Consider the following 21,134-nt stretch of genomic DNA (forward strand, 5'->3'; position numbering starts at 1 on the left):
TCCCAATGTTTCATTTTATACAACTCTGCTTCCTGTTGTTTGTTTGTAAGGTTTTGTCTGCAGCAACAATTGTAGCCAAGCACACCTCAGCTCTCTGTAACGCCTGCCGCCTGGCATCCTCTAAGACCTCCAACCCTGTTGCGAGGAGACAGTTTGTGCAGTCAGCCAAAGAGGTGGCCAACACCACAGCCAACCTTGTCAAAACCATCAAGGTCAACTCCCCAACTGATCAAAACGTTGAGTGTAAATTTGTTACAGCATTTTTCGTCCTGTGAGAAGCCGTCAATGTGTGTATAATTCAATCGCTTACAACGATACGGCAGATGGATTATTATTTATATGGTGTTGTCTTGTTTCAGGCCTTAGACGGGGACTTTTCAGAGGAGAACAGAAACAGGTGCCGTGTTGCTACGACCCCGCTCCTTGAGGCTGTAGAAAACCTGTCAACCTTTGCCAACAACCCGGAGTTTGCGAGCATCCCAGCTCAGATCAGCAACGAGGTATTCATCCATTTTAATGCTTGTCTGTAATGCCCTGGTATTTTTTCCCGACGGTTCCTTGTGATTAATCAGAATATAAATGAAAGGCAATCTTTTATTAGGTCCTGTTCTCAGAAACGTCCAATTAGTAATTATTTCCACTCATCCTACTGAGGATTTTGAAGCCCCTCTTCAGAGACGCCTAATGAATATGTTTGTGACATCTGCACTCAATCTCAGTTTTAAATGAGCCAACACAGAAAGGTTTGTTCGGCGAACGCCCGGGGAGTTAGATTGAGGTCCCATTTCTATTTTTCTTCTAATGTCCTGAAAAGAATAGAGGAGAAAGATGGACTTTTATTTTTCAATCTGAGCAGAACAGTTCTCGCACAGTCCTCTAAAAGCTTTATGGCTGTAATCTTTTGGAGGGCAGTGTTTAACGGCACTCTCTCTCAGCACAGCTGCTCTAATCTTCAGCTTGTTAATCTAATTGTCGAGGGAGGCTTTGGCTCGGATCATAAAGACTGGAGGTGTTTCTTCCTGCATGTGTGTAAAGCTGCCTTTCTAATCTCATCCCTCCATTTGATTGCACCTTTGATCTCTCCAAGGTAGTCAAGTAATATTAACAACTCTGTCATACCAATTTGGCTACCTTTACCTCCGATGTTGCGCTGAAACTTGAGCTGTTGTTTCACCTGCGCTTACGTTTTTTAATTTCCACAGGGCTCAGCAGCGCAGGAGCCTATTGTGCGCTCAGCCCGCTCCATGCTCGACAGCTCCACTTACCTTTTGGAGACCGCCCGGTCGCTGGTCCTCAACCCCAAAGATCCTCCCACATGGTCCATACTGGCGGGCCACTCCAGAACTGTTTCTGACTCCATCAAGAGCCTCATCACCTCCATCAGGTCAGTATGTTTCCTACCTCCTGCCACATCTGTCCCTGCAGGATTAGCCTGAATCAAGGTTTAGAATGGTTTGCTCACAGCTGGGGGAAGAAATTGTTTCTGAAAGCAGAGGGCTTACTCTGTGATATCTGCTCAGCTGAGCAATAAATTGCAGCATTAGTTTATGTCTGCTGAGATTCCCGCTGCCTTGTAATAGATTAGTGAACTTTATAGAGCAGAGATGAGATGATAAGCCACGGTGAATCTGAAACACATTTTATCGAAGGCTGCGCCACGCCCACTTCTAACTTCATCATCATCCTCCAATCACATGCATAGACTTTTCTCAGAACAGACTGCATTTGATTATAACTTGGCTTACAATATACTTATATATAAAGGAACAGGGATTGATCACATCTCTCATGCCTGTCTGCTAAATATGAAGCTAAGCCAGCAGCCAATTTTCTAGGCTTTGCAAAACATCTTCTAAAACCCCAACTTGTCGATTCTACATTTAGTTTTTTTTGTACAGAGTTAACAATCAAGATGTAACGTGTTGAACAATGAATTTTAAAGATGGTGATAAGCGGACACTGGTTTTATTTTACCTGTGGGCATAGCCAGGCTAACTGTTTCCCGCTGCTAGGCTAAGCTATCAGCTTCTAGCTGTAGCTTCAGATTTAAACAGATATGAAAGTGGTGTTGATATTCTCATCTTACTCTCCATAGGGAAGTAAGAAAATCAATTTAAAAACTCAAACTATTAATTGAAATACATTAGAGAAGTGTTTGTACAATAAGGTAGAAATGTATTTGTGTGTATTTTTCAACATTTCTGACGATAGGGACAAAGCACCAGGACAGAGGGAGTGCGATTATTCCATTGATAACATCAATAAGTGCATCCGGGACATTGAGCAAGCTTCCCTCGCAGCAGTGGGGCAGACCTTGCCCTGCAGAGATGATATCTCCATGGAAGTGAGTTCATGTACCCCATCAGCTTTATCTTGTCTCAAAGGAAGAACTAAATGGAATCTGTAGTCTTTCTGTGGAGACTTATACCGTAATTCTCTGCCTCTGTAACTCACCAGGCGCTCCAGGAGCAGCTCACATCCTCTGTACAGGAGATTGGGCACCTGATTGATCCTGTCTCCACGGCGGCCCGAGGGGAAGCCGCCCAACTCGGACACAAGGTGCTGGTTCGACCATATATCCCCCTATCCCCTCTGGATTTAGAAAGAAAAAAACATTCAGTCTGTTTTCGATCTCCCTCTTCAGACAGCTCTCTTACGCTCATTCTCCCAGGTGACCCAGCTTGCCAGTTACTTTGACCCGCTCATTGTGGCATCAGTGGGCCTGGCCTCTAAGCTGCATGACCACCAGCAGCAGATGACCATCCTCGACCAGACCAAGACCCTGTCTGAGTCTGCCCTACAGATGCTCTATGCTGCCAAGGAAGGCGGAGGAAACCCGAAGGTACTTAGTCATCAGTTTAGTAAACTCTTCTCTGGTGATTCTGCTGTTCCGTAAACTCAGCCAGCACAGCCACAAATGACTAAAAGTTGTCTCATAACATTGCCTGTCTACCCCACCTACATTCTGATATGTTATTTATTACTGTTATATAGCAAGTGAACTTCAATTTGAACTTGGAGTTTGATGTATTATAAAGTAAGGTGCTCTAAGCCCTCACAGCAGCAGGAACCCAGTCTGGTGAAGTGTCCTCTTGTGAGTCACTGAGTACATACACGCTGTAGGGACCCTCTGCAGCTGTTGTCAGGCTGATAAATTTACCTCTGGCTACACAGAGAAGGTGTCACAGAGGCGTTAATCAGCTCACTGTATCCCCAGGCGTCCCACACCCACGATGCCATCTCTGAAGCGGCCCAGCTGATGAAGGAGGCCGTGGACGACATCATGGTGACTTTGAATGAGGCGGCCAGTGAAGTGGGCATGGTGGGGGGCATGGTGGAGTCTATCGCTGAGTCAATGGGCAGGGTGAGTAACGGGTGTGTTTGATAGAGAATGAATGTACGTGTGATCTCGTTAGACATCCAGACGAGGTGTTTTTTTATGGATTTTACGTTGATACAGATTCACTGTCTCGTTTGTCTGAAGGCAAAATGAGCTCTCCCTGTAAGAGTAATTCCTCAGTGGGTGTTGCTCGGAGTGTGTCCTTGTCGGTGACTCTCATTAGTCCAGGAGATGACAAGTTTTAAATCCACAGCTCACTGGTGATGTAAGCTGTCATTCATCCTGCCTGGGGACATGTCACTTTGTTGACAGTGCAGTTAATAATTGCTGATTATCTGCTTGTACTCAGACATGTACGCTTAGCTCAAATCTTCCTTATTTTTTTAATATATTTTACCCTCAACTTAAACATCATAGTAACCTCCATTAAAACCCCATTAGCATATATTACAATAATGCATTCATAAACCTGCTTTATATTCTCACTAATGGCTTTTTAATTGTTATAAAATTATTCACCAATTAACAAGTTGTACTATAAAAAGAACTTACGTTGCCAAATGATGTGCATCCAATGTTAGTATTGCCAGCAGAGCTCCATTTATCTTTGCAGGGGCCTGTTAAATTAATCGCCCTGCATTTAGCATTTGTGAATCCATGCAATAATGAACCTACTAGAGGTGGGCCGCATTGTAGCAAAGCCAACCTTTCATTTTTGATATTTTAAAACTTGAAGCTTCTGCCTTGTTTGTTTATTGTGATCCGCATTTGTCACGAGGTCGCTGTAACAAGTGGACTAAACGTTATATGTTTGGTCTAAAGCCAGACTGTTTTTAACAACAATATCGGTATATGAGATTTCGAAACTCTGATAACAACGTATCTGTGTTTATTTCTTAACAAAACCATGCACTATTTTCCCAAGGATTTCTTCAACTTGATTTTAGAATTGTGACCTTTGCTGGGCTTATTGTGGTTGAGAAATAAAAATGTCTCTGGTGGACAAACTGTATAACTGAGGCACTGTTAACCAATCATATTTTGGGTATTTCTGTACTGAATTTAACTTTAAAAGTCAAGCTTCCACTTAAACACTTAAAAACCTCCACTGGAGGTGTCTATCACTAACTCTTGCATTAAAAAACAAAGTAAGATGCATTGGCAGGTGATCAAACGACTTCTTCACTTCATAGTATGCATCAACGACCTGGCAAACCAACAGCTCATTATGTTTTGCATTTTAACATCCAAATACTTGTCCATAAGGCTTACATAAATGAGAACACCTTGTGAAAAAGCACAAAAAAACTGCTAAGTACGCCCTAAATATCTAAGTACTAAAAAGTGGATATTTACAGGTGGATGAAGGAACACCTCCTGAACCTGAGGGCTCTTTTGTGGACTACCAGACCACCATGGTGAAGTTCTCCAAGGCCATCGCCATTACCGCACAGGAGATGGTGAGTGCACTAATGCCGGACTCTGTGGGTTTTCCATCACAATCTACAATGGCTATATTTGTCAGTAGGGCTCCAGAAACATTAATCCGCCTCTGCGCATGATGTATGTTCTCTCTGTTGCCAGATGACGAAGTCAGTAACCTGCCCTGAGGAGCTCGGTGGCCTTGCCTCTCAGGTGACGGTGGACTATGGACAGCTAGCACACCAAGGACGTCTTGCTGCAGCCACTGCAGAGCCAGAGGAGGTGAGAAGCGGTGCCCTCTGTCCTCTGGAATATGTGGGGAAATTAAATACTCTTATGTAAGATTGAAGACATTGTGCCGTATATCTCTTTGCTATTGTGCCCCTGAAATGTCAGACTGATATATTAGTCTCGCTTTTACACCAAAAATGCTTTTGTAAGTGTTCACTCACACACTGATCAGAGCAGATGTTTGCTATTCTTTAACATGACACCCCTTTCCTGAGGCTGCTGCGGACAGCGTGAGATCAAACAGAAACATACTCCTCCGGTATCCATCGCTCTCAAGACCCACAATGCCTTTTTTTGTGTGTAGTCCAGAGGACAGCAATATGTGGATTGTACTAATAAGCTCACAGCGCTTATCAATATCTTGTACATAACAGGGCACTGGAAACCCTGCTGGTTACCATAGCGACATTGTGCCTCTACAAGTCTAAAAGCCTATAGTGATGCTTATAATGAAGTACCACCCACCCGTGAATCTCAGTCTGGAAATTAAAGAGGTAGTGCCAGCGTTTCCTCTCTGAGGGTGCTTGAAATCGTTTTTCATCCACCTGCTGGATGTGAGACATGCCAGTTTAGGGCATGATAGTAATTGTGTAGTACAGTGACACAAATGAGAAGAAGGATACGGTGTAAGTCGATGCCTTTTTGTGCTTTCAGGTTGGTTTCCAGATAAAGACACGGGTGCAAGAGCTGGGCCATGGCTGCATCTACCTGGTCCAGAAGGCTGGAGCCCTGCAGCTCAGCCCCACTGACAGCTTCTCCAAGCGGGAGCTCATCGAGTGTGCCCGCGCGGTCACAGAGAAGGTAAGCTATTCATACAAACTGGTACGGCATATCTATTTTTGTTGTCACAATTCACCATCTCTGCTGTTGGAAGTTTGGAAGCAGCTTCGGCTCAGCATTAGCATTTTTATGAAAATATGTTTCATGCATCGCTCAGTACAGTTTCTGTATATATATACACCCATTTAAATACAGTAATAGAGCACACTACAATGTGTGCAGCTGCTAGATTTAAAAAGAAGTTGTTGAGGTGTGAATAATTGTTTACTATACTGTGGCTGACAGGAATGTTCTGTATATTAATTATTATTCAGGTTCAGCTTTAGCCATCATTTTCAGCTACCATACGGTAAAATAAATATAGATTTAATGTATGTTATTTTAGTTGGGATAAACTGGCAGTCTCGCAGGTCATGCTCCTCTGACCAGCCTCACACTGTGCAGTTAATAATAATACTAATGTCTGCCTGCTGTGAGCCTGGCAGCAGTTTGCACATTAGAATTTCTCTCCATGCTACAGCTATGATTTGATTCAGGGCTCATATCAAACTTGAATAACTTGAGGTCTCATGGTTGCTGATATGTGACGCTTGCACCTTTCAGGGCTTTTAATTCCTCTATGAAGGATGGGCAGAAAGTGGTCTTCATGGTTTTTAAAGGCTCTGGCTCATCCTATGAAGAGAGAACACTACTGTTTAATCATTAAACATGTGCATTGCATGCAGTAACTGGGGATATTTTCAGCACTGAAAACAGCATGTTTGAAGGATGTCTGCATATCTAATGCCATGCATCACATGTTGTAGGTGTCCTTGGTGCTGTCAGCACTACAGGCGGGGAACAAAGGCACTCAGGCCTGTATCACAGCAGCCAGCGCCGTTTCTGGCATCATCGCTGACCTGGACACCACCATCATGTTCGCCTCAGCTGGAACCCTGAGCCCTGAGAATGAAGAGTCCTTTGCTGACCACAGGTGCAATAACCTTAACCTTTACAAAACAGACTTGTTGTGATCACTATAACATGATGGTAAAAATTGGAAATAGCTTGAAAGGTTTGATTTAAGTTTGTAAAGTGTAACACTGAGTGAGTCATGAGAAAAAAGGGAGCGAGCTGCAGAGGAAGTGCCGTTTGCCAATAAAGCGAGATAATCAGATGCATTTCCCATAATAAATGTAATCAGAATTTGTCTGTACTAAACAACCAATCTGTTAGAGAAACAACAGCTTCCTCTCATATTGCCGGTACTTGAGTGTGACTGTAGAGCAGATTGTGATACAATGTGTCCCGTCCCTCAGGGAGAGTATCTTGAAGACAGCCAAGGCGCTGGTGGAGGACACAAAGCTGCTGGTTGCTGGAGCCGCATCCAGCCAGGAGAAACTGGCCCAGGCTGCCCAGTCCTCAGCCAAGACCATCACCCAGCTCACAGAGGTGGTCAAACTGGGAGCGACCAGCATGGGCTCAGAGGACCCCGAGACACAGGTGATGAAATCTGAAACACATTTTAGACTAAAGAATGTTGAATACAGGCTCAAATGTTTGACCCGTATGTGGTCACTCTTGGATGTCTCTGTCTTTTACATTTTGGGCTTCATGTCTTGTGTGAAAGGTGCTCTACAAAAAGTTTATTGTTACAAGTATTACTTTTTTTTAATTCAGCTTCCCTGAGCTTTATCTGGCGATTTAAACCCTTAATTCTATGCTGTAGCATTAGTCATTACTATAAATGTCTTTTATCTTTATATACGCCCAGCGTTAGATTCTCTGTGTAATTACAGTTTCATCTGATACACACTGTGCCTCCTCTCTCCCCTGTGTGTGTGCCTCTATCTCTGCCCTCCACCAAGTCTGTTGTATCATGAGAAGGTGGGAGTGATAAGGGCGGCACTGTTAAATCCTCTCCCCAGGGTGCTGCTGATAAACCTATACTTTGACCATTGTGCTGTATTGATACCCGCTCTATCTCCTCAGGTGGTTCTGATAAACGCCGTGCGGGATGTTGCCAAGGCTCTGGCCGAACTCATCGGAGCCACCAAGTGTGCCGCCGGCAAACCGGCTGACGACCCGTCCATGTATCAGCTGAAGGGCGCTGCCAAGGTAAAGGAACAGATCTCTCAGAAACATGACATGTGGTTTAAGGTGTGTATTGATTTCATCGCTGTGTGTCTCCAGTTTATTATTCACTTTATGCTGCTGTCAGAGAGGATGCTGCATGTAGATATGTATTCTACAAATGCTCCCTTTGTGTCAGTGCTATGTTTAGTTTGACGTCTTGTAGGCTTTTTCAAAAGAATGATGTGACAGCTCTTATCAGGGTGTGTGAGGTATTCTCTTATTCTGGCTGTCATATGTACGTTGGACTACACCCATCGCTGAGATGTACATTGTGTGCATTCAATTGTATCTGTTTGGGGGTGTGAGAGAGGGCGGTGAGAGCTATCTTTAACCACAGGACTTTCTGTTTTGTGACCGTGTAAAGACTCAGACAGGTTTTTGAATGATCAGAGTGAAGCTTCAAGTACAGCTCAGCTTTACAATTCTTTTTGTTATGTCAAGTCAGTTTTATTTAGACAGCTGAAAACACAGGTTTGAAGCTGTACGAGAAGATTCCACAGAAACAACTTTAAAGGTAAAACAAATGGGCAAAACCTCCGAAAGAAAATAACAAATGAGGAATTGTCTTTTAGAACATACAGACATACAATAGCTGTCTGCAATGTTGCTATGTGCAGACATAGTAGATGGAAATATCAGATATATGAAAACAAAGTTATTAATATTTATAAAAAGCTACAAAAAAAAAGAAAAGGTTGAATCGTGCAACATTTTTCTAATGAATATTTGCTCAGAGAAAAGATGTTCTGAAAAGCTCAGAGAATCTGCTCTGTACCTACACTCACAGGGAGACTTGTAATTTTACTCTTGATTGTTATAAACACTGTCACACCTGCAAACTGCTGCAGAATAACAACAAGGGATCGCTGTTTTTGCATGTAACCTTGGAGCGGCTGCGGTCACTGCAAAGGAGAAACAAAGTGTTATTTCAGTGACAAAGAGCCTTAGATAGTTCTTCTGCAAACTTCCTTATATTCTCTATTTATTCTTCTCACAATTCTTCTCTCTAACTGTAGCATGAAGGGGTTTCTTATGTTTTCTCATCTAAATGGAATTAGGGCCACCCATGGACCCGGTTATGTTGACAGATTGTTTCTGCTCCTCCGACATATGGTGACCTCCAAATGGGACCCTCTTAAAGTCCTGGCGATCGTGTTGCTTAAATTCCTAACCCAATAATGTACACTTTGCTGAACGCAGCACAGACAGAACAGAATGTGTCACCATGAATAAACTTGAATGGTTCATCCTGGGTGTATTGAATCAACTGTGTTACAAGTAGTAAATCAGGTTCTTTTAATTGGAAAGACATACCTGAGTCTTTTCCTTCTTCAACAGCTAATGTCTATAATTTTCTTTAGATAAGCACTATCCACACATGCATCCCTTATTCACTGTAATAGAATAAAGAAGGAGGCAGAAGTAATTGTATAATATTTTGCAGCTGAGGAGAAAGAGCTCCCCCTCCTGGTCTGACTGCGAGCCTCACCACTGCTCCCTTTATCTGACAGGTCATGGTGACCAATGTGACGTCTCTACTAAAAACAGTGAAGGCAGTGGAGGACGAGGCGACTCGCGGGACCAGGGCACTGGAGGCCACCATTGAGTGCATCAAGCAGGAGCTGACAGTAAGGCCGAACCTCTTCTGTGTGGTCTTTTGGGAGTCAGCTGATGAGACACAGCCTCTTTGCAAGGCTGACTCTAAGAGGGTCAGGGATATCTGTGTCTATTATTCTGAACACAACAGTGGAGCTTTTTGTTCTTTTCTTCCTTTATTATCTGTCCAGCTCCTTTCCTCCTCCTTCCCTCTCGGCCCCTGCAGGTTTCTCACAGCTCTTATCAGGGCCTGAGTAGCGGCAGAGGCAGATTGAGAAGGGAAGAAGATTGCAAGAGCTTGTTTTTGTAATTTACTGTAATCCTTATTGGAGGACCCCCAGCCTGAGATAAGGCTCTACCGGGAGCTGCAGCTAAATTCAACACAGTCTGCCTAACTCCCAAATATACTGCTAACCACATAGAAAGTCATGCCCGTATCCAACTCCCTGTGCCTGTGGGTTCTCATCCTGCCAGGTGTTCCAGTCCAAGGACGTCCCAGACAAGCCCACCACACCTGAGGAGTTCATCCGCATGACAAAGGGCATCACTGTAGCAACGGCCAAAGCTGTGGCCGCAGGCAACTCTGCTCAGCAGGAGGACGTGATCGCCACTGCCAACCTGAGCCGCAAAGCCATCTCTGATATGCTGACTACCTGCAAGGTGCTAATCCACATCGCCCTGCCAGAGCAGGCCTCACACAGACATCACAGGCTGCCAGGGAACATGTGAGGCCAGTGCTGCTGAGAGCAGAGAGGACGTTAGAGTCTCGGCTACTTTATGGCCGCTCCCGCTGGCTGGTTGTGACTCAGTCACTTTTCAAAGTCGTGCCGCGGAGCATCAGTCAGGATGCCCTTCAGTGACTGCAGGGCACTTGTAACAAGACAGAAGCATAAAGAAGACAGAACATGGAGGCTTAAGGCAGTACGAACAAATGAATGAGTGAACAATTTTAGTTTAAATTTGCTACGGATTTGATTTATGATTTAAACTTGATAATATGCATATCATATAAAGGCTATTTGTGAGCTTATACGGCACGTTTCACTTATGTCTATTTTGAGACTTCTTTTAAGTCTTAATATTCCAGTGGGAACAATTTTTCTCTCCTTTTGTAACTGTATCATACAACATCGTTTTCTGCCCCTTCCAGCAAGCGGCTCATCACCCAGAGGTGGGCGATGAATTGAGGAGTAAGGCCCTGCAGTATGGCATCGAGTGCACCACCGGATACGTCAACCTTCTGGAGCAAGTGCTTCAGGTTAGAATGAGACAGTCACATGCTTCATACATAAAGGATGAAAAGACGAGCGTGTGTGCGTGTGTGTGTGTGTGCTTCAACAGTGTGGTATAGTGGATAGCAGTATTTACTATTACAGAGTGAGGTTTAAAGGTCTTATCGACAGGATTAAAGTCTCTGATGCGCATTGAACTTTCTCGGCTTCCTGTCAGTCATGCTTAACCTTAACTGGGAGAACAAGACTGGTAAAATAAACTCCATAGAAACACTAAAAACCAACAGATCAATCTGCTTGAGCTAAATCATCTGTGCTACAGACTTTACTTATTGTCTAGAAAGTATTCAAAAACACGTTGATGAGCTACACTGTGGCTCTGGGTAACGTCATTATGAAGTATGTGAGCACTGTAGTGGGATAACAAATACATTATTCCCTCTTGTTGGACTAATTTCTCTTTAAAAAGGAATAATGCCAGACTCTCACTAATGAACACAGAAATCAAGACTTCCTCACTATATCTTACACCAGTGTGTGCCCACACAGACGATCTGATTTAATTTCTAAGCCCACTGTTGCATAAATCTGCATATTAGTTAGCAAAACTTATTTTCATTTAATTCCTTAGTCCATAAAAACACTCCCCTTGTGTTTTGTGAAGACAACTGTGTTGACATGTAACAAGTGCTAATTAACATATTAAGAACTTAAATTGATTTTCTCACTTGCATAATTAGTTAAAGGGCCAGTTCGCAGATTTTCAACCTCAGTCCTATCATGCTATTATGGGGAGCTAATGCCATTATGGTAGTAAAAATAATTACATTTCGCTCTGGGCCTTTGGAGGACGCTATCCGCTTCTCCAATGGGCCCTGGAAAACCTCCGCCAGACTATCTAAAACTAGCGGAGGCCAGGGAGCTTGCTAAACTACACTTAATCAATCTAGGACGCCCGTCTCCGATGCCGTGCCTTGTTCAAAATCGTCAGGTTTAAAATGTAGACTGTAGACCCCAAGATTTTTAGATGATCCACCGGTATATTCTCATTGTATTTCGGATCCTGTACTGCTCTGAGCCATTGCCTGCAGGGAAAACTGTATTATTTTACTCCATTGTCTCTCGCTGAGCCGTTCCTTTCAGAGGGAGGGGCACAATGCACACTGGATGTTATAGGAATGTAGAATGGGTGAAACCACGAGCTGTTTGTACAACTTTCTCCACAGCTATGGCGCCGATTTAAAATATTATTGCTTCTATCGATTACAGAGAACACCAGCTTTCACTGACAGTGGCTTTTTCCAGGGGCGAATTGCTCCTTTAAGGGAACATGATGCTGATTCATGCAGGAAATTTGTCCACCATTAATACCTTGTCTCATAATTTTTGCTTTTGAAGACAGTGCAGATTCTTCCATAAAGTCAATTACTATGAGATTTCCTATGTAAATTGTTGGGCTAGAAAATCAGCAGGTGTTGCTTTCTTGTGTATGACGCAGGGAAATTGCATTGTCATTCATCTTTAACTTGACTTGTGCCTCTTGTTCATATAAGTGTATGTGAGTTGCCAACTGTTTGTACATTTTGGGCTCTTGTGTCTTCAGGTGCTGCAGAGGCCCATGCCCGAGCAGAAGCAGCAGCTGGCCGCACACTCGAAGCATGTGGCCGCGTGCGTGACAGAGCTCGTCCAGACAGCTGAGGCCATGAAAGGTGAGGCCACACACGCCGCTGACGCACACTGTCACACACTCTTACACCGAGCATTCAAACAACAGTGTGTTACAAGTGATCCCAATCTGACTCATTGTCTGAATTATATAGACCATTTTAAGCACATGAAAGCGGTGTATGTTTAGTATTCCAAGCATTTATGGAACCTTATTAAAGAGTATGAAGTTGTTTTATGAGGAGGAATGATCTCAGCAGAAGCTTATGCTGTCCAAAAACTGTTGGCAGCAGATTTAAATTTTTTACATTATAGCCACTGCAGGGTAAAACGGGGTAAGCTGAAATTGCAGAATCAGTTTAAAGCTGAGGGATCCCCATCGGGAGCCAACTCAATTTAATAAAACATAAAAATGACAGGATTGTGGAGATGGTAGAGATTAGTCAAAGGAGTCCTAATCCTCTTGAATGAATAATGTTACGGTGTTTTTGAGTCGAGCCACCAAACCTGTCTGTGTCAGTAATAAAGATAGGTCACCAAAATCACTTAGGAATATTGAACTCGCACCATGCAGTGATTGCTGTGCAAATTGTCCCAAATAAAGCTTTGTAGGATGGTTATGACACAAACATACAGCGCTTCCCGTAGACGATGCACTGCTGCATCTGACAGGAGTAATAGATTGTGTTTGGATGAGAATTAGATTCCAGCGTAGAGCCTGAGACCCAGCGGGGCTATCCGCTTCACCTCTCTAATGTCCCATGTGCTCTCTCTCTCTCTCCCTCTCTCTTTCCTTGCTGCCTCAGATGGAGGTAAGTGGGATGTGGTGTGTTTTGTTCCTCCAGATCACCTTTCATAGAGTCAGAGGGGGGTAAGAGGAGGGGACGGCGTGGGGGTTGGGGGCGCAGAACAGATTTCCCCAGAGCTCAACATAATCTATGAAAACATCACTCCATCTGCTTTACCAAGCTGTTCCCAAACCGCTCCGCTTTATGGGCACTTAAAAACCTATAAAAAGACAATGATCCATCAAATGTGCATTTCTTCTAACTTTGACTTTGTCTTATTTAACTTTGAGGCATTACAGTGAGACTGCAACAGATCTGTGGAGTGTAGCGGGTTGAGATTTTGCATCCCTGTGATGTCTAAATGTGTGAATGAGTGCATGAAAAAGGGTTAAAGCATATTTTGGACCTGTTGTTACATAAAATGTTATCACCAGAATGGTTGCGCTGGCATTTGCTTGTTGAGCCTGTGTGAGGAAAGTAAGAGATAACCTAAGGCTGGGTTTGTGTTGCTCACTTTCAGGATCAGAGTGTGTGGACCCAGAGGACCCCACTGTCATCGCTGAGACCGAGCTCCTCGGAGCAGCGGCGTCCATTGAAGCAGCAGCCAAGAAACTAGAGCAGCTGAAACCCAGAGCCAAACCCAAGGTATAAGTGCCCCTCTGAACCCTTCCCACCCACACAAACCCACGCACAGCTTTTTGCCATTAATCAGCAGGGATACCGTGTGGGCCAAAGGTAGGAAAAGGTGACACTGACTTTGAAGTGGAGTCATCTTTTTCAGTGACTGAGCGGCGATCACAATATCATTAAAGGAGGAAAGAAGTCTCCGTGTTACACATAGCATGTTGACTCAGACAGCTGGTCCAGTGAGCAAACATATGATGCGCTGGAAAACTTTCTTCAAAGGCACTTTCCCACATTATTTTGAGTTGTGTTGCCAGGAGACGCAATTACACCGCTGGGTCCTCAAGCTTATGTTGGAACGAGTTCAAATGAGTGATGAACTGTTGTGACCCTTTCGGAGAGAGAGCGCCTCTGTCTTATTGAACTATATCCTTTTGTTTTATTGCAGTGTTCCTCATTTCTAAACTCAACTGAGGGGGAGGCTTTTTCAGCCTGTTAGTCATCCCCCCCCACGCTGCGCTGTTGCTTTAAAAAACAAAACAACCCGACCACATCATGTGCAGAGAAAATAGGCAAAAGATGGGAGGTGGAAGTGATAGTGATTTGGGAAATTGACAATGCTTTTACAGGATTGTGTTTGTGGTGTACTTCTGCATGATTGTGTTGTTTGTTTCTGTGTCCCTGGAGACTGGATAGTTGGGTACTAGTGCTCTTCCCTCTGTGCCTGTAGTGCTTCCCCCCTGTTCTATACCTCTTCCTGTGCACACAGTGATTGTCGGTTCAACCCTCTGTCTGTATGAAGTATAGGACAGCATGTGTAGACGACTCCAGTTTTAATAAAGACAACAGAAAGCTGTGTCTCATACTTTAAGTCCGCAGATACAGACTGCATTTATGAAGTCCTCTATGTTTATGAGTGAGGATTAGAGAGTTACAGGCTGTTCCTCTTTTAGATGTCAGTGTCTCCCTCTAGTGATCTAACAGGAAGCAAACCAAACCGCATTTAAAATTTGACCACATTTGTTTCTCATGTCAGGACAGTTGTGTCCATATACTGTCGAGTACATAATTAAAATCCAAAGACCTGATCATGAAGACAAATTGTCACTCCACACTCTAGTCTGAGGCAGTTGGAGAGCACCTTCTATGACACCTATACCTACAAAATTATGATAATGCTCTATCCTGAGTTTTTGCAGTGACAGCTACCACAATAATCCCTTTAATAGGCATTAAGCAGTCTGTAAAATATCCCTCCAGATTCAAACAGGTGTTCAGCTTTTATTTATTTGTCTGAAACAGGTTGGATTCTCCGTCTTCTCCTCTTTTCTCTCCTCTGTGCTCCCTCTTCCCTCTTGCCCTATAAGGAAGGAGGGCTCTCCTGCTCCCTGCATGCTTCCTTGCCCTCCCTCCCTCCCTTCCTCCCTTCCTTTTCTGAGCCGTTGTAGACCTGGAAGCCTTCTCTGCAGGGCTCTGTCTGATATGTTTGATATATTAGGTTGTTATTCAGTCCAACTATATATCAAACATATTCCTACAGTGTCCCGCCCTGTCTCCAGCCACGTGTGCCTTATGTTGTTTATGGAGCTCTGTGGTCAATCAGCAGGGATGGCCGTTTGTTTACCATCCTTCAACTGATGCACTGTGATCGCTATAATGGTGTGTAGCTCAGCTTTGGGAAATGGGACCTAGTATCTAGCTACCGCTCTGCTGTTACTGAAGAATACTTATTTTGATTGTGCTTCCACTCTGTGGTTATTTTACAGGCTGATTGCAATACATTTAATATTCTCTATCTGTATGATACTGTGGTTGTAAGTCTAAATCAGTATGTTGTTGTACTTCCAGCAGGCAGACGAGACGCTGGATTTTGAGGAGCAGATTTTAGAGGCAGCAAAGTCCATCGCAGCAGCAACCAGCGCTCTTGTTAAATCTGCATCAGCAGCCCAGAGAGAGCTGGTGGCCCAAGGCAAGGTCGGTCAACACACCTACTCACAAACTCAAAATTATGTCATACATCGCTACTCATGTAAAACAGCATATGATTACATTACGAGTTTTTATTCAATGATTACCTCAGGTGGGATCCAATCTAGCCAATGCAGCGGATGACGGCCAGTGGTCTCAGGGTCTTATTTCAGCTGTAAGTCGCCTTCTAAACGTTTTTATTGTTCACCATATTAAAACAAAATGTATACTGTAACCTCATGTAACCTGCTTCCTGTAGGCTCGTAGGGTCGCAGCAGCAACCAGTAATCTGTGCGAGGCAGCGAACGCCTCGGTGCAGGGCCACGCCAGCGAGGAGAAGCTCATCTGTTCAGCCAAACAGGTCGCGGCCTCCACCGCTCAGCTGCTGGTGGCCTGCAAGGTGAAGGCTGACCAGGACTCTGAAGCCATGAGGAGACTACAGGTGACACAGAAATTTGTTTCAGTTATTCTTTATACATCCATGGAAACTGTGTGAGCATGATTTATGTGGCCGCTAACTCTGACTTTGAGATGATCTGTTTGAAGGCTGCTGGGAATGCAGTGAAGCGAGCCTCGGACAACCTGGTGAAGGCGGCGCAGAAAGCGGCGTTTGACAAGACTGAAGATGACAGCGTGGTGGTGAAGACCAAATTCGTCGGAGGCATTGCTCAGGTGAGAAAGAAATCCTGCAACAGAAATTCTTCCTCTTGTGTGGTTTGCCCTTTTCACTGAATGTTTGCACCTCTCGCTGATATGCCAAAATGCCACCGCCGTTTATCTGAAATGATGATGAGCTGCTGTGGATAAACAGCCCATCAGCTCCATTTCAAAGCTGTGTAGCTGTTTAAGCAGACACCCACAGCTGCAAAACATCACATCCCATGAAGACTTGAGAACTCGCTTCCTTTTCATCTCTGCAAACTTTTGACAGTAATTGAAGAGCCCGTGTCTATCTCTCAGAACTTGAGGGTGCTACAGGAAGCTTTGCTTTTCATCATTGATTGAGTTCCTGCTCAGTCAGTGGTGAACTCCAGCTGGGCATCAGCCTGTTAGTTATTCTATCTGACCAGTGAAGCTCGCTGCCTCATTGATGTCTGATCATTGTCGCACTGAGGGGTGCCTTGAACGGCATTAATTCTTTAAACATTAGTCTGTGATTGACCACTTGTTTTTTCTGATGGCAGTAATAGAGGCAGAGAACAGTTAAGTCCTGCCCACATCGGAGGGGAAACAATCCACCTCTCCATTGTAGTGCCTCCTCATCTGTTAGTCATGTTACGTTCCCCGAAGATGGTTAGGGGATGAGGGGAGTAACAATACAGTAAAACTCCGGAAAAAGGAGGGAGGAACAAAGTATAAGCAAAAATAAGGGATTTATTAAGACAAAAGGCAAATCTAATATTTTATAGGGATGCATGATATTGGGTTTTTTGACAACATGCCGATATTTGGCCCCTCCTCGCATGACCGATGCAGAGCAACCATTGCAAATAGCAACTTTGCTGTCCATTTCGAAAACTTTGAAAAACTGCCATCCCGCAGACGTCTTGCACCCTTCTTCACGCTTCATGGAAGAGGCATGGTGCACACAGTGCGCACGCACACTCACATTCAGTTAATGTCGTAGCATTAGGTCAAGCTTTTTTAGGTAATCATCGAGCATTTAGGCAAAATTAAAGCGTAGTTTTATCAGTGGAAAATATCAGCAGAATAATAACATATCTGCCGATGTGTCATTTTCAAGTCATAATCTGCAGATAGCGATAACGTGCCGATAATACGGTGCATCCCTAATTTATTAAACAACTGAAAACAAGCTTCTATCACTACAACAAACAAAAGAGAAGCTGATCTATCCTAAATAAGTCTAAACACTATTAACAAAAATTACAACTAACTAAAGACCACTAAGGCGCCAAGGAAAATCACCCTCCTTCCACAGAAGGAGTACACACTAGTGCAATGACGTGCAACACGCACGCAGCCGAGTGACCCACTGGCCCCGGCTGCCTCCTCTCTCCTGCTCTTTATACTCCTGCTTTGTTTGGAAAATCGGCACAATTAACTGCTGCAACAAGGGGAGAGCAGCGCCTGAGGAGCACACAGGAGAAAGAGAGAGAACACCAGCACAACAAAACACACGGCGGACATCTGGCCATTTAGTGAGATTATTCCTCTAAAAGAAACAAGGTAAGAAGAAGCGATATTGACTTTGTCGGTATACATTATGTTGCAACACAATCCTTTGACATGCTGATATCTTGTGTTTTAACTAGTTACAGGCATTTTGATAGCTGTGGTCTGCTTATTGTAGCGCAGATTTTTCCCCCTTCAGTGGGAGTGGTTTGCAAGAATGTCTCTTGATAGCACTATTATAACCAGTATTTGCAAAAGTTAAAGCTTAATGCTAACTTTTTTTATTTATTATTATCTGAAAAACAGATAATAAAATGTATAAATCTCCTTTAACCTTTAGTGATTGACAGCAAATACAACAATAAAGCCTGAGGTGTTGTGATGATATTGCCAATAAAATGCTCCCGCTACATGCATCCCTACCAATACTTGGATTAGATTACCCACATATTCTAAAAATGTTAACTTTTATATACCTTAAACTACACTTCTTCACTACAAGATGCTGTTTCCTGTGTTTTCTCTTCTTCCTGTATTGTACTCTGAGTTAATAGTGCGAGCTGAGTGCTGTGCAGCTGTAGGTTTTTCATATCAAGCTATCCTCGGGGATTACGATGAGTAGAAGGCACACTTTCTGTCAGCTGTTCCCTTCCCTCCTCAGATCATCGCGGCTCAGGAGGAGATGCTGAGGAAGGAGCGAGAGCTGGAGGAAGCGCGGAAGAAGCTGGCTCAGATCCGACAGCAGCAGTACAAGTTCCTGCCCAGCGAGCTGAGGGAGGATGAGGGCTGATTGGCTGAGAGCAGACGGGATGCGCGCCGCACCGCTGAGACCCTCTTTTCCTGGGGAGACGTCGCCGATGTATGATTGGCTGCTTTACTCTCATATAACCGAAGAATATACAGCACTTGAAACAGGCCTGTGTGGTGAGGAGAACAAGTGCCTGTGCTCTGTAGTGTATTTGTGTGCGTGTGTGTGTGTGTGTGACGTGTGTGTGTATTTGTCAGTGAGTGGAATGACAGTCAGAAGTTCAATATGGAGGTAAGGTTGTCACTATAAGTTGAGACAGTATGGTGAAGCTGTACGATAATGATATGTATCATTGCTTTGTGAGTGTTCCTGCATCATGAGCATTTCTGACTGTTACAATCATGACTCGAAGACGTTGCGGGTGCAGAAATCCTCGATTATCACTGAATGTTCTTTAAATGTCGAAGGTTTAGAGCAAATAGAAATGAGATGATGATATATCTGCAAGAGCAAACCTAAGGGTCCATAGCTTGTACTCTTAATGAAAAACCTCAAAGGGTTAATATCAAGGCAGGAGGGAGGGGGGTGCTTCATTTCACCACTGGCTTGCATGCACCATAATGTCTATACATATCAACGAAGCTACTAACCAATAGAGTAGTGTAGCGTGGAAAGCACTTGTGTTTTACTAATAAAATGTGAACTTGGGGGTTTGCTGTTAAACAAGCGACCCCCTCTGATATAGCTATTTTCATTCACCAAAAACTAAGAGGCTCTGATTGGGGGGAGTTTTCAAAATAAAACCACAGGCCACTAGCCAACATTAGCTCTAAAGATATTTATTCTTTTTTTCTTATAGAGCAGACGGTAATCTGTCAGAGAATCTGGACTCTATGTGACCAAATATGTCATGCTGCTTGTACATTACGTCACTTCCTGTAACCCCACCAGTCCTCCCCCTCGTGTTCACAGAGCTGTGTAAGGACTACATGTTTACATTATTTGTCATGTTTGTTATCTCTTGTCGTCTCCTCTGTTTTAATTCCTCTCCCATTAACACTGGCCAGATTGTGTTCTCGTACCCACTGTACTGTACACACACACAGTTATAGAGTTATTCCCCCAGCAGTCGCTGCCCTGTCATGGTAAAGGCATTCTCACTTTAGACTGACTGTCTACAGCAATACATGACACTGAATATTCTAACAGGATTATAATGAGACTCTGCGCTGTTGTAAGATTGGTCATGTGCAATGATATTTGGCTCTTGAATGAAACGTTATGCACTGAAGTTCCGCACTAAAGAAGGCAATATAAAGGTTCCGTTATATTAAATGTAGGACACTCGTAAAATACACGAAGGAAATCGCTCTGATCGAGGAAACTAATTCAAAGATATTTTTTTTTCTTGAGTATATTATTGTGTAATATATTGGAAATCCTGCGCGGTTCATCTCCTCAGTCTGTCCATGCCAGTGTCTGGACTGCATCGTGTACTAGTGCCTTACTTGATCAGCTGAAGATCAGGCCGGGTGGGAGCCTGAGCCTTGTCCTCTCTGGATCCGAACATTATGCCAGTCTAATCCCCGCTGGGGTCTTAATAAACTGTCACCTAGTCCTTCGCCATACAACACAATGCCTTGGCTGGTGGCCTACTTGCCTACAATGTTAAAATGCTGATATTAAAGGGCATCTGTGGACTCCTTAAGATTTAAAGACCATATCGGACGACTAACACTAGACTGCATTCCATGAGCATGTGGCAATTTGTGTTTGAAGAAAATCATTATGCCAAGTCCCTCTTAAAAGCTGGACTAAATAACTTCCTTGTTTCATTGTCTAACCACTATATTAAGTTTTTATCAGTAAATGTAAGAATTACCCTGAAATATATTGTCTAACTGACTTGTGCGAGTATTAACGGAAATAGAAAAAGTTACTAGCTCTGTTCTGAGTAGGTGTCGTGCTTTCTTTAACAGACTGCGTTAGTTTTATGATTTTTTGCTGTATGTATAATATTTATCTGGTCACAAAGGTATTTTTTGTATTCACCAAAAATAAAGAGTTTCAAACAACCAGTAGCTGTAAGATTGCTTTGTTCTCTTTCCCATCAGTGCATTGATGAAAGAGAAGACAGGGAGCGGTCATCCTGCATTCTTGCCAGCAGATGTCAGTGTCGTCCTTCACACGTCAGTCGGAGGGGTCAGTGGATGTTTGGAGAAAATGTTCTAGTGGAAGGATTGGCAAAGGTGGACACACCAAATATGGACATAGTGGATGTGCTTTTTTTCCCCTTCTGCTGCTTCACAGACCAGACCTTAAAGTATGCAGTCCTTCCCATTCACATGTTTGCTTCACATGAACAGAATACCTCTTCAGAAGTCGCCTCATGTTGACTTTCTGTTCGTCTGCTACTGACGATGATTCAG

The 21,134-nt window shown here is 43.7% G+C and overlaps 1 protein-coding gene across 2 annotated transcripts in view; it reads left to right on the forward strand.

Moving 5' to 3' along the window:
• The window catches only part of tln2b (talin 2b), a 49,196-nt gene extending 28,416 nt beyond the window's left edge, over window positions 1–20,780 (forward strand). Inside the window, exons 34-57 of one of the 2 annotated variants that reach the window (XM_069685956.1) lie at window positions 51–212; window positions 360–500; window positions 1,203–1,384; window positions 2,212–2,344; window positions 2,458–2,559; window positions 2,672–2,842; window positions 2,995–2,997; window positions 3,218–3,364; window positions 4,699–4,800; window positions 4,925–5,044; window positions 5,708–5,854; window positions 6,640–6,806; window positions 7,132–7,315; window positions 7,805–7,930; window positions 9,460–9,576; window positions 10,019–10,204; window positions 10,695–10,802; window positions 12,380–12,485; window positions 13,750–13,874; window positions 15,702–15,827; window positions 15,934–15,996; window positions 16,081–16,263; window positions 16,368–16,493; window positions 18,619–20,780. In XM_069685956.1, coding sequence (XP_069542057.1) covers window positions 51–212; window positions 360–500; window positions 1,203–1,384; window positions 2,212–2,344; window positions 2,458–2,559; window positions 2,672–2,842; window positions 2,995–2,997; window positions 3,218–3,364; window positions 4,699–4,800; window positions 4,925–5,044; window positions 5,708–5,854; window positions 6,640–6,806; window positions 7,132–7,315; window positions 7,805–7,930; window positions 9,460–9,576; window positions 10,019–10,204; window positions 10,695–10,802; window positions 12,380–12,485; window positions 13,750–13,874; window positions 15,702–15,827; window positions 15,934–15,996; window positions 16,081–16,263; window positions 16,368–16,493; window positions 18,619–18,747 — 3,156 coding nt within the window. In that variant the 3' untranslated portion in view covers window positions 18,748–20,780. The remainder of the gene's footprint in view (window positions 1–50; window positions 213–359; window positions 501–1,202; window positions 1,385–2,211; window positions 2,345–2,457; window positions 2,560–2,671; window positions 2,843–2,994; window positions 2,998–3,217; window positions 3,365–4,698; window positions 4,801–4,924; window positions 5,045–5,707; window positions 5,855–6,639; window positions 6,807–7,131; window positions 7,316–7,804; window positions 7,931–9,459; window positions 9,577–10,018; window positions 10,205–10,694; window positions 10,803–12,379; window positions 12,486–13,749; window positions 13,875–15,701; window positions 15,828–15,933; window positions 15,997–16,080; window positions 16,264–16,367; window positions 16,494–18,618) is intronic. The other variant, XM_069685955.1, reaches the window with a different exon arrangement.
• Window positions 20,781–21,134: the final 354 nt, after the last annotated feature.

Source organism: Semicossyphus pulcher, unplaced genomic scaffold (assembly GCF_022749685.1).
Source record: "Semicossyphus pulcher isolate SPU_LCO1_2020_fin unplaced genomic scaffold, fSemPul1.0.p SCAF_8, whole genome shotgun sequence".
In the NCBI taxonomy this organism is placed as follows: domain Eukaryota; kingdom Metazoa; phylum Chordata; class Actinopteri; order Labriformes; family Labridae; genus Semicossyphus; species Semicossyphus pulcher.